Genomic DNA, 16,329 nt, shown 5'->3' with positions numbered 1-16,329 from the left:
TTAGATAATCAAAACTGATTAGTATATTACAGTCTCTCCGGAGCCCATGGTTTCGGTTTTGAACGAAATCTCCGAAACGAAAGTTTTACATGAAAAGAACAAAAAGCACCGAAAAAAAAACAACAACTATGCTTTGCAAGTTTACCGTAATATCCCGAGTCATCGCCCATCCCCGAGCCATCGCCCACCCCATTTTTTGGGCCAATATCGATTTCCGAAAAAACACCGAGTCATCGCCCACCCCTTCAAATACCCCAGCGCGGACTCAGCGATCCGTGAACACTCAAGCTACCCGAATGACGCGGCCGCGGACCTTACAGTTGGAGGACGTCCGTGACAAAGTAAAACGAAGGAGGGAAAGACACTTCTTTTTGTTTACGCATTTCCTCCGTGAGCGACCCCAAAGTGGTTGTGTATCCGTGCGAAAAGAAAACGATGGAGATAACAAAATAAGAGTTTGTTAACGTAACCGCGGAGTGTTAGGTCAGTCTGTCTCCGCCGAAGTAAGGTCACCGCGAACCCGCTCCTTCTTCCCGCCCGTCGCGACCGCGGTTGTGCAATATTTTAGGCAAAGCCAACGCGTAAATAAAGCTTTGCTGGAACGTAGACGTTTGCAGAGCGTCCCAACCGTGCATTGATAGCCCGCCGTGCACCGACGCACGTATGTACGCACCAAACAAGAAAGTTGCGCAAGAGCTTGTAATTGACAAGGCGCCCGACTTGGCCCGACGCCAAAGTATTTGCCAACACGACCGCCGACTTTCCCGCTTTCCCAGCATTGCTCTTGGTCGCTTCTTTGGTCTGCTCGCTCGCTCGCTCGTTGCGCCTGGTTGGTTTTTCCATTTTCTTGTAGACTTTTCTTTCTTTTTTTTTTTTTACTAACTAGGAGAACATAGTGGTGACATTCTTTCGCGGAACAAACGTTCGCGCTATATGCAGATCGGCGGTGTTTCTAGCGCGTATGCAAGCAACGGACTTCGCTATAGTAAAATATTCTTTATTGAGCATTTTTTTCTATAAAACAATGAAACTAAATCGAGTTTTGAGTTTGATGTATCTCTTGTGCATCAGCGCTAGATACGCAGAGAAAAATAGGCGTTTTTTTCCGCTTTTTTTCAATTGTTTGTGCTCACCCACCGAGACATGGCCCACCCCACTTTTTTATGAATTTCAGGCGGTAGGGGGGTGGGCGATGACTCGGGATATTACGGTATGTGCACTGGCTACATTTAACCGTCTCAGTTCAAATACCTATAAAATTGGGCATTAAACAAAAGAAAATCTGTTGAATTGAACGCGCCACCTGTTCAGGCGGCCCGGCCGAGCCGATGCGACCTGGACTCAGCCGCCATGTTTGTTTAGTGGTGGCGCCCCCTATAGGTCGCTGGAGTCGTGAATTGTCTCAGACATGATGGACAACGAATGTTAAGAGTCCTGCTCCTCGGTGGTGTTAATTCTTTCTTTTTTAATTCAAAGGCCGACATACACTTCGCACTTTCCACTTTTCCTTGCTTCCTCCTTAGTTATATCCTCCCCACCTTTCTCCTTGGCCCAACATGGCTCCCCTCGCAGCTTAGGAGAGGACGCACTAACAGGATTATCAATTATCTCCCTTGCAGAAATTCGAGGTTGCATGTTGGCCTCTCACTTAATTTTCCACTCTCCCTTGCTTTGCTGTAATGCAAAGCGAGGGATGCATTATATATATCCGATGTGTTATATGCAAAGGAAAACAAATTGCTCATTATTTATGTGGGTCTGTTAGTTACACATAAATATAATGACTCAAGCTTCTTTTTGTACGTGCAAATCAAGCTTAGTAGTGAATTCTCTGCATTTTTGTTTCTCTTTTAGGCATCACCGTGATCAACCACCCCATGACAGACACTTCGTTCCTGCTCTCGAAGGATCAAATGTAATTTCCGCTTCTCAACGGCAGCGTTTGCGCACAGTCTTTACGTCGGTGAACCCGCATCTCTCGTTTAAACTTTTCAGCCTCCAAGGAACGGATGTGCTCATCGCCATCTTTATTATTGTGGCCATGTCCTTCGTGCCGGCCAGCTTCGTCCTGTTCCTGGTGTATGAGCGCTACACCAAGGCCAAGCACCTGCAGATTGTAAGCGGTGTCAACCCCATCGTGTACTGGCTGGCCAACTACTTCTGGGACATTGTAAGTGCTGCCGCTTGCTATACTCCCTATAGTTATCCACAGGATGGGAATGGCACGGAGGAGTTTCAGTCGTCCCACCTCCAATGCGAGTTACTTGCATTCGACGATGCCTCAGCATCTCGTGAGCCATGGCTGCACGGGCACACACGTGCAGCCATGGCGCAGCAAAAGGCAACGCATGCATGCTGAGGCAGGGCGTTTGAAACAGATGCCCTGCCATTTTCGCCTTGTCAGTGGCAATAGTCGGGCGTTCTCAAAAGCTTTAATCTCTGGGACTGCCTGTCTTTCTCGGTTGACGGCCATGAAACCTCTCCAAACCCTAGCATTGAAGCAGCAAAGCACTGCAGAGGTTTACAGGCATTGTAAACAGTAATGCGGACAATAGAGAAGTGCTTGGTTTGTGGTTACGCATCAGTGGATGGCTCATATATTTTTTAAAGGGACACTAAAGTGGAATCTAAGATTGTCTATTTATTGTGATAACTCAATCCGCGGGCTCTAAGCATCCTAGAAGACCCGAAATTGCAATCAAGAGCAGCTGATTTCCCTCTTAAAAATCCAGTGAAAGATTGTGCCACACCCCCCCTTTCTGTGCTATGGTGCAAAACACCAGGGGAGCCGTTGGACGGGAAGGCAGCAGGGGAGGGCGCTGACAGACAACCACTAGTGACTGCTTTCTGGTGGACTTCTATAATATATAATATAATTGTTCTGTGTATGTTTATACAGCCGGAAGTTAATTTGCCTTAGTCTGTCTGGTGTCTCAGCTGTACATGAGCAATTTAGCCAGTGCAGTACAACCGCTAGCCTGGGTGTACCGCACTGGCTAAATTGCTCATCTACAGCTGAGACACCAGATGCCCGGCGATGTCTGGTTTCTTTTCGAATTTTCAAATACGCACACATTAGAAAAACAATTGTAGAGCCCTTCCGCTTCACTAAAGATAGAGGACCAGCGAAGCTGTTATCTTTACGACGTCTAGGACGATGCCTAGAGGACGGCGTCTAGGACGACCTCTGGGATGACCTCGAGGATGACGTTTAGAAGACAACCTCAAGGACGACTTCTAGGACGTTGCTAGGACGACCTCTCGGACAACCTCAAGGACGACTTCTGGGACGACCTCGAGGATGACTTCCAGGAAGACCTCAAGGATGACTTTTAGGATGATGCCTAGAGGACGACCTCTGAAGACGACCTTAAGGACGACTTCTCGGGACGACCTCAAGGACGGCTTTTAGGATCACCTCAAGGATGACTTCTAGGACGACCTTGAGGACAACATCTAGGGAGACCTAAAGGACGACCTCGAGGATGACACCTAGGACCACCTCTCAAACGACCTCAAGGGCGGCACCTAGGACGACCTCGAGGATGATGCCTAGAAATGATAACACTATCTAATAATGCCAAGGAAGGCTGAGTCACGCTGTTTGCCCCCTCTTTTTGTTTCTATTTATTCATACTTGATACCTCTTTTTGTTTATTTATTCATACTTGCCACGACCAATGGGGAGTTTTCTGTCGACATGTGAGGACACATTTTTTCCCAGACCCTAGTGTATAACAGCTTCGCTGTAAAATCCGTCCGCTGTCACTCATGGTTGTCTGTCACGCGCCCTCCCCTGCTGCCCTCCTGTCCAATGGCCCACCCTGGTGTTCTACGCCACGGTGCAGAAAGCAGGCGTGGCACAAACTTGATCAAATTTTTAATAGGGAAATTGGCCGTTCTTGAATGTAATTTTGGGTATTTTAGGATGAGCCCGTAGACTGAGTTATGACAATAAATAGACTATCTCAGAATCCACTTGAGTGCTCTTTTAAGGGGGGACAAAAACCTAAATACAATTTTTTTTTTTTAATTTTCAGTTTTGAGGTTTTGGTTTAAGAATATAATTATGAACCCTTACACTAAGTTTGATAACCATACACCAAATAGTTATGTTAATATAATATACTTTCAGCACATCGTGAGGCAGTAACAAAGTAAAGGAGTTCAATGTTGGAATGCAGTTTTTAGGGGCGAAGCTCCTTAGGGTCTAGCCTTGTCCGTCCGTCTGGCCGGCTGGCGTCCGTGCTCACATAAAAAGAAAAATGTTTGCGCAGTCGACAGGATTCGAACCTGTGCGGGGAGACCCCCATGGATATTTAGTCCATCGCCTTAACCACTCGGCCACGACTGCGGGACGAGTAGGGGCCTCTGAGATGTTGTAGTAACTCAAGAGCTGGGGTCTCTGTCATGGATGAAACGTAGCATGTAGCCACTCAGCATCTATACAGGAGAGGGCGCTGCGGTCCTTAATGCATATATAATTGAGTTAAACTTTGCACGCATTGGCTCAACGTTTATAGACGAAAGGGCACTGCGTTCAAATACTCAAATGCGTATATAAGCATGTTCCATACCACACATTCTCTTTCTGACATGGGCCGTTGACTTAAGCGGTAGAGATGCGTTCCCACGGCTTCTAGCGGATCCATGCTGATCCTCTAGAAGAACCACTGGCTCTGCATTTCACCGACTGTAAAGCAGTAATAATGAAGTTAAAACGCAACCCTGAACTCAGCACTACCTATGAGCAATAAAAAAAATCAGCACCATCAGCATACCTATGAACAATAAAATCAGTATCATCAGCACCACCAGAGCTTCGCCCCAATCAACATCATTCACCACGTGGAGATGCGGCAATTTTTTTCAGTTCCACTTTTTGCTGCAAATTTCATATGAAGGAATCTTTTGTTCAAAGGTAAAAGTATTCTGACACCACAATCAAGATGTTTCTGAACTGAAATTTACTGGGGAATGGGCCTATCTACTTTACATTGTTTTAAGCTGAAGTCCTCATTGAGAAATAAACATGTTTTCAAAAATTGACATTGGACAGATATGCATCTCATATTTTGAGGTAATAACTCTTCCTGAAATATTTACATTTGAGTTATAAAAACTAGATAGCCCCAAGTCCCACATCCCCCACTTTATATTGAAGCAGTCAAAATGGTGCTTAATGGCATAGATTTCTTAACAAAGAACGACACATCTTCTTGTTCAGGTATGTAAAGATGTCCTAGCGAGCTAAAATTTTACACAGTACACCCACACCTGACATTATGTCTCTCCTGCAAATTTTATTCCGTTCACTTGAGTAGTTCAGAAGTTCAACCTCTAGCCAGTGTTTCCATTTAAAGGGCAAGTCCACTCAATTTCGTAAATTTTGGGATTATGAGTGATATTACATGAAAAAGCACAAATAAAAGGCACTACGTCATTCGCTTTGCGAAAAATGGGATGTATTTGTGAAATTTTACTTTAAACATGAGCAGAAACCGAAACATCGGCTCCGTCCGGCAACATTGACTTCGGGCCGCCAAAAATAGACGATTTCATTTAGCGCTCTCAGGGTGGCGCCATTTCGTTAGACCGTAGCGCCCTCTCCACACATCCGGGAAGTTCAGCAGGTTCGGCGGGGTAAAACGAGAGAGAGGGCACGCGCCCGACTCCGTTAGCAGACAACAAACCATGAGGTTGCCGTCCTCGATCTTTGGGTTGTACCGGCGGGCTGTACCGGCGGGCTGTACCGAACATTGGACTCTCGCTCGTGGCTGCTGTCATAAAGTGGTTCACATTCTTAGAATATTTATGGCTACTCCAAAATCAGCCTATAGCATTCTGTTGTTTTATTTCAGTAAATGATAAACTAGCGTATCTTTGTTCCGTTACTTCAATAGCAGTGAAGTCAGCTGGCACCTCAACCACTGCGTCATCGCGCCAGGAGAGCATGTTTTTATTTATTATTCCAGAATTCCACTCATTGTCGCTAAAGGCCTACACCAGTACGAACTTTGTATAGTAAAATAGCTACAGCAACCGGATTTACTTTTCGCCGGAGTGACCAGCCACTCTGACACAGTTTTTCCTTTTTAGGGGCGAAGCTCCTTAGGGTCTAGCCTTGTCCGTCGAGCGTCCGTGCTCACATCGATTGCCATCCCATCTGTCTTCTTTAAAAAAGAAAAAATGTTTGTGCAATCGACAGGATTCGAACCTATGCGGGGAGACCCCAATGGATTTCCAGTCCATCGCCTTAACCACTCGGCCACGACTGCGGGACGGGTAGGGGCCTCTGAGATGTGGTAGTAACTCAAGAGCTGGGGTCTCTGTCATGGATGAAACGTTGCATGTAGCCGCTCAACATCTATACAGGAGAGGGCGCTGCGGTCAGATGCGTATATAATCGCGTTAAACTTTGTATGCATTGGCTCAAGGTTTTTAGACGAGAGGGCGCTGCGGTAAAATGCTCAACTGCATATTATATAACCACGATCCATACCACACATTCTCTTTCTGACATGGACCGTTGACTTAAGCAGTGGAGATGCGTTCCCATGGCTTCTAGCGGATCCAAGCTGATCCGCTGGAAGAACCACTGGCTCTGCATTTCACCGACCATAAAGCAGTAATGAAGTCGAAACATAACCCGGATTTCAGCACTACCTATGAGCAATAAAAAAAAACAGCACCATCAGCACTATCTATGAACAAAAGTCAGTATCATCAGCACCACCAGAGCTTTGCCCCAATCAGCATCATTCACCACGTAGAGATGCGGTCATATTTTTTTTGTTTGCACGCAGTTAACATTGCAAATAGACTCGGTTTGTCTTTTTATCAAGCATAGCATTATACAATAACTTGCATATTAAAATCCGTGCATCTGCGCTAGAAATTTCCAAAATGACGCGATTTTAATTAAACCGAGTTTGAACGCCAGCTGGATGTTAGGTACAGCCCACACAGCGGAGCAGACGATGTGCGAGGTGAGAGGGGGAAGGCATTTTTTTCTCTCTCCGCTCTTCCTAGTGGAATGGTCTATAGACCTTTTCATCCTCCTCCGCATGGGCGCTGCCATCTTGGAATCACGTGACGCGGCAGCCATTTGGTTGCTTCAACTTGCTCCTCTGCTCTCCCCTCCGCACCTTGGCGGATGCGTTGTATCCGTGTTTTTCGTTGCTTTTCACCGCGCTTTCTGGCCTTGCTTCGGAAACTGTAGTCCGATATGTCTACTCGACGACTAAAGCACCACGAGAATTTATAGGTTCTTATGTTAACTGTGGTTTGTTTAGTAATAGTAACGGAACATTCCCAGTAAGAAGCGCGTATAATTATATCGCGCATTTAGGATCGGAAGGCGTCAAGAATAGTCAGCGCAAGGGGACTATCGTTATTTCCTGAAAGTATCGTTCTTTGTATTCATAACATATCGAAAATAGTTGCTTTTGATTATGTGAGGAAACTCGCGGAGGAGATGGACAACCAATGTTTAACTTGTATTTTATGTGACGCTAGAAGTAATGGTACGTCAACATCAGGCGAATTGTTTGTTCATAATATCACACCTACATGTTGATGAGGTTCTCAATCTTTTTTTGCGACATGAATATTCGGTTGGTCGGTTTACTTATGAAGTTTAAGAAATTGTATACCGTGCTCGCTTCCATTTCGACAGTCATTTAAGTGATTTATTGATTATATTTAGATAACCAGTGTCATCCACTCAATTTATTTTAACACAAAGGTTGGGACTTCCCGCGTAAGAAACTGCCACAGACACTTAACGGTAGCGAGTTTTAGAATAGCGTGCACAAAGAAATAACGCCGTTTCTATTTGCAAATCCAAAACGCGGTTTGGGTTCGGCGAGCATGCTCAATAACGACGACGCTTTTTTTTTTTTTTTTGCGTACGCGGTTTTAGTTTTTGTGCGTATCTAAAATCCGCAATATTTTACGCAAAAAAAAAAAAAGAGCCGTTCGCATAACAATTTTTTTAGTCCAGGATTGTCGATGGTGCGTAGAGGTTTACTTTTGGTGGCTGGCGACGCCTAAATTTAGAGAGCGAATCTGTTCAAAAAAATTAATATTTGTTCACACAGGTTCGTAAAGTGGTGCCTAGCGCTGGAATTCAGCCAAACTATGCGAGGCATTTCTCTTCCTGAGCCCTTTAATTTTATTTGGCCACTTTAACGGAAGACAAATGCCAGATTTAATTTGACGGGCCTGTCACTTATATCTTGAGTAAGCAATGTTCATATAAAAATTATTTATTTCCTAGGGCCAATATCGCGAAATGCTGCTTATGAGTACTTTAGCAGGGTTGACAATTTAAGAAACTTCCTACTCAGCATGTCAAAGCATGCTCGAGTACTGGATTAAAAAAAAAAAAATAGGCCGAGGCGATGCTACTCCTTTATACCATTTATCTGCGTCATTACACGAAAGGTTTTATTCTGCGAAGTTCACTAAAGGTTGGGTGCCCACGAAACCGAACAGTGAGTAGTAAACTCGCGAGTTCATCTGTTCTGGCCGATTCAGGACATTGCTGATCAAGCTGTCGATATGCTTATTTATATTCACATGTTAGTCTCTTCATTGTTTTGTTTTTCTGGAAACTGGTGTCATCGGGTACGGCTGTATACGATGGTAATTTCCCCTGTACACCAGTCAGGCGTTTCGCAATTGACCATAATCAGCTACATCAAAGGAGTGGGTAAACAAAAAGCCCACAATTTAGGCTAAGGTACATCTCGTAGTCCTCAAGGTGACTCCATACCATTGTTTCATTTGTTGTGTGCTACAAGGAAACTAATCGAATCACAAAATTAAGCAAAAACAACGTAAAACAGCAACACAGCCGCGTTCACGTTGAAACCGAAACAGACCAAAGTGAAGCAACCTGATGGCGCCGAGTGTGTCAGCGCCCTCTATCCACCGGTGAGGCAACTAATAAAATGAAAAGGTCTATATGGCTACCACATGGTACGAGCACTCATCTGATCCTGCGACGAAGGGCAGGATCGGAGCGGGCCACTGTAGGCGCGGGCGTGCCACATGCAGCGGAGGTGCGTCTTAGTTCATGCCAGTGGTATTTGCTAATACCATATTTTTCGGTGGTTAACACTCTACAGTGAGCTGCTCCAGTAATTCTCACCTTCATAAAAGTATCAATGCTTCATGTGCGTCAAGGCCTCTGGCATAAAGAGCTGTCATTCGTTTCCTGCTGCTGGATTGATAGTCGCACATAGTAGACTTCCACATGTAGTATGTGTGTAATTTTTTGTGCCGCTAGGGAATAGATATACTAAGAAAAACCTAAAAGATTAAATTTATTATTATTAAATCTGCCTTTATTAAAAGGATTCTCTTATCCCTTGTCTACTGACATTGAAGAGAGGAGGGGGGGGGTGGATGATGGGAAGGGGGTAACGTGGAGGTGTTAGAAGATTAAAGAAGTCCAAAAATGTGGCTATTGTGCAGAGGCAGAAAGGTTGCCCTCATCGCAGCTCTCTTCCCCTGCCATCAAATTTTCTCTAGAAATGAACCAAACTGTAACTGGTGCCGCACTTTGTCTTTTCAGTGCAGCTATGTGGTGCCTGCAACATGCTGCGTTCTCATTCTCCTCATCTTCGACATACCCGCCTATACGTCGGCGAAGAACTTTCCAGCCGTTCTCTCGCTCTTCCTTATGTATGGGTGAGCATCGCCGATTGACCATGACTATTTTTGGATAGGCCAATAATAGTGTTTGGGATGTGCACATATTGGTATTTGACTGTTAACCTATGCTTCTGCTTTTTTATTGAAAATTTGAAAGCGGAGCTGGTGTGTGCGGCTTGTGTCTCATTCTTGTCATTTTATCTTAAAATAACCAGCAAGCATGTACTCACAATTTGAAGATGATCTTGAAAAATGTGTGTGTGTGTGTGGGGGGGGGAGTACTTGTTAGGTCTGAGAGAAGAAATGCTGAGGGGGCACGTGACAGGGTGAGCTTCACCGCTTTGCATTGGCGTGAGTGCATTAAGCTTCGTTGCTTTACACTGGTGCGCGCACACCGAGCCTCTTCGTATGGAACCGGCATGCTCGGAGATGCGAGCGGTTCAAGGATGCGCACATAATTATAATCAAAGAAATATCATGCGGTTTTGTGATTGGCGTAACTTGGTCTTTTGGTGTGCATTTTAGTATTCCTTCTTCTGTCTCAGGCTTTTCTTTTTTTTTTAATAAAATTCCCAGTTAATGGAATAAAAAAACAGGCATGTTACCTCATGATGAAGAAGACATTTGTCATTTAATCTTTCTGCCTTAATTTCCTATTATATGTCGACTAAGGTCTGAAAGCATTCATGAGGTATTTTTGTCAGAGTGCTATCTCCGCCGTCTAATAATCTGTGCTTTCCTTCTCCTTGAGCACCCTGTCTCGTGTCATTTTTATGTGCCTGCTTTTATTTAAGTATGTGTCTTCACTTTTTTCTCGTTTGTAGGTGGTCTATCACACCAGTCATGTACCCGGTGTCTTTCCTCTTCAAGGAGCCCAGCACAGCCTACATTTTTCTGATTGTGATAAACCTGTTTGTAGGAATCACTTGCATTGTCACCAGCTTCCTACTGGAAGTATTTTCCTACGATGCTGTGAGTTCAGCTTTTTTTTCTCTCTGTTGTTTTAGTGGTGTGCTAAGGCCTCACCTTCATTCATGCATTTGTCACTCGTGAGTCATGGATTTCTGTTGAATCACTTATTGTTGAATAATGGGAGCATTATACATTTACATGACTGAACTTGATATTTTAGATATGCTGTTTTTATTCCTCAATAAATATACTCGTTACATACAACGCTGTGGCTAGCGTTACATCCAGATGGAGCACTGAAACGCGTAGACCTAACCCTCCCCCCTGCCCTCCTCTCTCTCTCCCCTGTGAACCTAGGGAAGGCGGAGATTTTGACATAACTTGGGTTACATCGGACGTAACGCTAGACACTTCGTACATACAATGCAGACAATGGACAATATAAATTTTAGATTAATAATGAAGGGCAGTATTTTTTATGTAATCTGTGTGAAATACAGTACACGTAGCAGGGCGCGTTGAAAACTACAGAATACACAGAAAGAATAAAACACATGAAGGACGAACACAGACGCACACAGTTAAAGAACTGTGTGCGTCTGTGTTCGTCCTTCATGTGTTTTATTCTTTCTGTGTATTCTGTGTGAATACAAAAGGGAATTTTTGAGAGAACAAATAAGGGCATTTTTTAATGTAATCGTCACTGAATGCATCCACCCTTTTCTGATAATGTGTTGGGCAATTCTTTGCAACTTGCATACATTCAGCTTACGTGAACCCAACAATTTTTTGCAACTTCCGTAAACCTATTTGATTTATGTTAACCCAATGATTTGTTGCGACTTATGTGAATCTATGGAAAAAAATGCACTGCATCTGCCTCCCTTCAAAGTGCATGAAGAGCCAGTCACTGCTATGACAGAAGAACTCTACATAATTTTTGTTGAAGAAATTATTGCAAGAAGGTTTTCTGATGATAAGGGGCTACAAGTTGCAATTTTCAACTGATCTGGAAAACGTGAATTTTAATTTTTTTCTTCCAAGAAGGTGGTCCGAGTTCAAACTGAGCTTGGTTTGTAGAGCTCAAAGATTATTAAGTTGAAAAACAATGTTATTTTTCCTCAATTGCAGTCAGTTTTGTAAGACTATAAGATAGCAACTCAGGCGAGTTGGTTCATGACTAAATCGAGAAAACAGTGCATCAAACACAGACAAGTAGAAGTGGACAGGATGAGCACGGACTAACAACTAAACATTTATTGAAGAAACCCATAAAATCTTTCAGCCTTTCCACTTTGGTGAAGAAGGGAGAGCAGCAGAGCTGTAGCTTCTGTTCTCGGCGGTGGCTTTCCAGCCGAGCGATCTGCTCTTCTTTCGCGAGGGAATCTGAAGGGCTCGACGCATTGGAACTTTAGGCAATAGCTGCCTCGCGACAATTGCGGAACCATTCGCGCTGCTGCGCACGACGCCGCTTGTTCCGCTTCCGTTCTTCCTCCGAAGAAAGGTTGCCACCATCTATGAGCGACGGAGGCAACCAGTTGTCTGGTTGCTGCCATCGCTCATAGGTGGCAGTAGCTGTCCAGAGTTCGGTGTCATCATTTTTTTGCTGGTGGACACGATCCTGGGGAACCTAGTCCTTTACAGCTCCACTGTAAAAACTAGCCACTCTCGATTTATTTGTGAGACTGCTTGCAGTTCTGAAGTATATGATAAGAAGAGCATGCACTGTAGCATACTTTTATGCTCCTTGAGGACAATATCCATAAAGTAAGATCCTTTTTTTCTAGTTTAAAATTTTTATTTTTACTACTTACTCACTGATTCAGAATCTTAATAGAACTCTTGACACCGGTTTGTGTGCTGCGATGCAACTTTTGTTTAGCACTTTGAATGCAAGATATTTTGCCAAATACCAACCAAAATTTTTCTGCTAAAAATATGCATTGCAGAGAAAAATGTTAGATGCAGTGATGTGATTGCTGCGCCAATTGCGTTAAACTGTGCCAAGGGGCTAACCCTGCTACATACTGCTACACTGTGCAAAAATATGATTAATTTGCACCAAGCCTGCACCAAAAAAAAAAAAACAATTTCGGTCGTCTTTCGAAACCGGAACTAAACTGAGTACCGTAATTGAGCATGCGTGTTATGTGTTGCAAGTGGCCGCCCGACACGAAATACCCTGCATTAATTGTCCATCCGGTCTTGCATGGTTTTCCCGCCATCTCGGGTTTGGCGCTCTCGTCGTCTCGTCGCTCTCGTCTCGCATTTTTGTTTGAAAAATATTTTCAATGATAGGCGCAGGTGTCTGCGGACGCTCCGACGCTGGCGTGCCGCCAGGTACCAGCCATGCAGTCGTGCTGTGAAACAGAACCACGTTTTTGCATGGCGGGAGTGACTTTCTGAGCTTAAGCACTCGCTCCTGAAAGTAACAACCGTGGGAAAACTATATTTTGTCCCTTTCTTCCATTCACCGTGGTCGCGCGACTTCGGGTGTTGCCTTCCCCACGTCGCTGCAGATATGGCGCTTTCTAAAATGAAACTAAGTACTGCCACATGTTCATCAACATCCCTGTTCTAAATCATACATTACTACAAAAATCCCTCTTTAACTGAAAGACTGCTGTGTCGAAGTATTGATTGCCTAGGTTTCTCTCAGTAGGCTCTCTTTCGAAAAGGACCCCGGTACGTGAAAAATTTGCCTTCGAAATACAGTTGTTGAAGAGAAGTGAGCTAAAGCAAACAAGGCAATGCCTGCACGCTGAACCCGCACAGCACGCTTGTTTGTCTCAAATTCAGTCGTTGCACTAAGTGCTCCAAGAATTTTTTGATCCTGACTTGCGATGTCTTGTATCGGTGTGCTCAGGTTCTTTGTTTTGTGTGTATGTGTGTTTAGCTTGTACTTTTTTTGCCGGCCTGGCAAGTACGCACCGCTGGACCGTTGTCTCCGCTCGCGCGACGAGGCACGCGCAACTGCAAGCCTGCCGAAGTTTCCCTCACGTGCATGCGAACACGATTGCACGACGGAGGCACCAGCCGGGACGCTTGCAATTCATTGTTTTACGTTTGCTTACCTTTGACGAAAATCTGGCACGTCGGGAACCAATAAAACGGTGACAAGTGGTTTTTCGGAATTTCTCGGAAATGCCTACAGCACTGTACACTTGTGGGACGTCTCAGCAGTAAAAAAGTGGAAGCCGTTTACAATTCCCTGCAACGCCGAATTAGAGCGCTGCTCTTAAGGAGGAGTAGGGAAGGATACTGGGTGGGGGGGTCACATGACCCCCCCCCCCCCTTTCTGAGGTCACCGAAGGTACCCGAGGTCCTCCCGAAGTTCTCCCGAAGGAAGCCAGGTCCTCCCGAGGTCCTAGGGGGGGGGTCGCGGTTACGTCGACGGCAATGCCGACGCCGCTCAAGTCGGAAATGGGCGCCTAAGAGCTGCACTCTAAAACACAGCGAGTTCTGTCACAACATCTCACATCAGGGCACAATACAGCACAAAGAGTCCTTCGCTTGTGCAGCACTTAAAATGAATATTTTTATTTTTACAAGAATATCTGCTTCAAAAGCCACTTTTGCTGCTCCAAAACTCTGTTTTGGCTGCTCCGAAAGATGGTCCATAATGGCTTAGGCCAATCACATCACTGTAGATGCTGTATTAGTCACTGCCGAGAGGCCACTTTAGTGAGGTACAATGCATTTGAGATAATTAGCGTTTTAATTATTTTTGCATAAATAAATTTCTAATAATAAAAATAAGGGTACAATTTCGATTAGAAAATCTCTGGGCACCATAAGAAAAACACTGAACCATGAATTTTAGTAAAGCATTTTACAAAGTCTCCCCAAAAAAACGCCCACGTCTGCTAATCAACCTATATTTTTGCACCAGCCACCCTGCGCCCTGTGGTCAAAGTGGCAATTCCAATGGCTGCAGCTTCGCCTCCGATGAGTTGTGGTGTAGTAAATAGTATTAATGCGAAAGCATTAACTGTCTCATGGAGCAAGCTTACGTCATCAGTCTGAAGCGCGAAAACGGCAGATAGTTTCCTTTGGTTCCATTGGCTGCACGTGTCGACGGGGCTCCCATTGGCCGCTGCGCTCGTCAGTTTTCACGACCGCTCACCCCATGGTGCTGCATGTCCATCAGCGTGCCGTTAACACGGAGCGTCCGAGGTCAGCGTTGCTAGGGGAGCATGCATGCTAACCGGCGACGAAAAGTATGCAGCAGACGAAAGAGGGAGCGGACGAGTGGCTTGCATGCTTTTGCATTCACAACTCATAAGAAGTGCTTAGGTGTACCTTGAGCTTTTTTCGAAAAAGTGTGGTCGAGGTTTGGTGAAACACCCTGTGTAGTACTCATGTACCTACTCGTCTAGTGCTGCTATAACATTTGTGTTTTGTTCCTGTTTCTCTCTAAAGTACCTTGGGGAAGTGCATCATCTCCTCAAGACCATCTTCCTGATGTTCCCAAACTACTGCCTAGGAAGGGGTCTCATGGACATTGCCTTCAACGAATATCAGAACTTCTTTCTCTTCAAGACAGGTAAGCAGAAATTCTTGCTGTTGGGTACCTCTAGATTTTTTGGGTTATCTGTTCACATAGAATACCTAACTGCAATTTTTGTTAAGTCCTTTTGTGATTGGGTATGCACACGGTACAAGTGCAGGCTACATGTTACTGTACATGGCGACTTGAATTTGAAAGAATTGCAAATGCCTTCGTAGAAATTTTAAAGGTCGCTGGTTCGAGCTACAGCTGGTCCAGTCAGTACAGCCAAACCTTTCCTCTTGTAAGGGACATTCCACAGTGTAGACCGCATATAACGTATGTCGCGGGAGTTGCGAAAATTCGGTGGGGACCCGGGGCCCCCCCGAAATCTTCCATTTTGCATGGATCTTCCTCTCCCCCCTCCCCCCTCATACAGCATTTTGTCATTGTGGCCCCCCCCCCCCCCCGAAACAAAATCCTGGCTACGTGCCTGACCGTGCTATAACCAAAACATCAATTTTTCAGGCCAAAATACATGCCATCAGACAACTTACCTTTGTAAAAGAATTTATTTTATGTTAGATGAAAAATAAAGCTTAGTTTGAGGAAAGTCGTCTTTATCTCATCAGACTAGTACACTTCTCTCTCAAGTGTGTCACACATTTTGAAAGAAATGAGTGACTTTTGCCTGGCGCAACCTTTTAACGGCGTCGCGGGTTGCGGACGGACGTAGCGAGCGTTCAGGATTGCTAACCCTAATCACTTTTCTCCGGCGATGAAAACGCGTGAAAATTCGCATCCTTTATACGGTACGCGCCAGTAATACCTTCAACTTGAGCACAGGCATGAAATGCTCCAAATAAGAAATCCCGGCGATGTTCGAAAACACGAATGCTTAGAAAGCACCACTGTAGTCGAAGTAAACAAACACAACGACACGGGCGTTTCTGCCGTCTTGAGAGTGCCGCCACAACATCGCCGCACGAGTAGGTGGATCTTCCCTTCTAATACGTGCTGGGTTATCATAGCGACACACAACGAAAATTCAGTCAAGGATAGCGCTTTTACGCGGACCGATGAGCTTCCACCACGCCGTAGTTCACTTTGGGAGGCACTCACTTGATTGGGTCCATATCACATGAGCGAATGACGTTTTAGCGAATAACGGGGGCGCGCGTTAACCCATCCGCCGCGCTGCGCTTTACGCCGCTTCGCGGCGACAGTCTGCGGCGGCTCATTACAAAAATGTGAACCCACTTGGC

The 16,329-nt window shown here is 45.0% G+C and overlaps 1 protein-coding gene and 2 non-coding genes across 4 annotated transcripts in view; 1 reads left to right on the top strand and 2 right to left on the bottom strand.

Annotated features, from left to right (window-relative positions):
- The window catches only part of LOC8051061 (ATP-binding cassette sub-family A member 2), a 111,426-nt gene that overhangs the window by 71,877 nt on the left and 23,220 nt on the right, over positions 1 to 16,329 (top strand). For both annotated transcript variants that reach the window (XM_029967819.4, XM_042292415.1), the window contains exons 35-39: positions 1,855 to 1,915; positions 1,996 to 2,170; positions 9,584 to 9,699; positions 10,488 to 10,635; positions 14,998 to 15,121. In XM_029967819.4, coding sequence (XP_029823679.3) covers positions 1,855 to 1,915; positions 1,996 to 2,170; positions 9,584 to 9,699; positions 10,488 to 10,635; positions 14,998 to 15,121 — 624 coding nt within the window. The remainder of the gene's footprint in view (positions 1 to 1,854; positions 1,916 to 1,995; positions 2,171 to 9,583; positions 9,700 to 10,487; positions 10,636 to 14,997; positions 15,122 to 16,329) is intronic.
- On the bottom strand, positions 4,273 to 4,354 carry Trnaf-aaa. The gene has a single exon. It is a non-coding gene; the product is annotated as a tRNA-Phe (tRNA).
- Trnas-aga lies at positions 6,197 to 6,278 on the bottom strand. The gene has a single exon. It is a non-coding gene; the product is annotated as a tRNA-Ser (tRNA).

The sequence above is a fragment of the Ixodes scapularis genome, unplaced genomic scaffold (assembly GCF_016920785.2).
Source record: "Ixodes scapularis isolate PalLabHiFi unplaced genomic scaffold, ASM1692078v2 PGA_scaffold3__209_contigs__length_174095766, whole genome shotgun sequence".
Taxonomy (NCBI): Eukaryota; Metazoa; Arthropoda; class Arachnida; order Ixodida; family Ixodidae; genus Ixodes; species Ixodes scapularis.
This window is presented reverse-complemented; position numbering and strand designations above follow the sequence as displayed.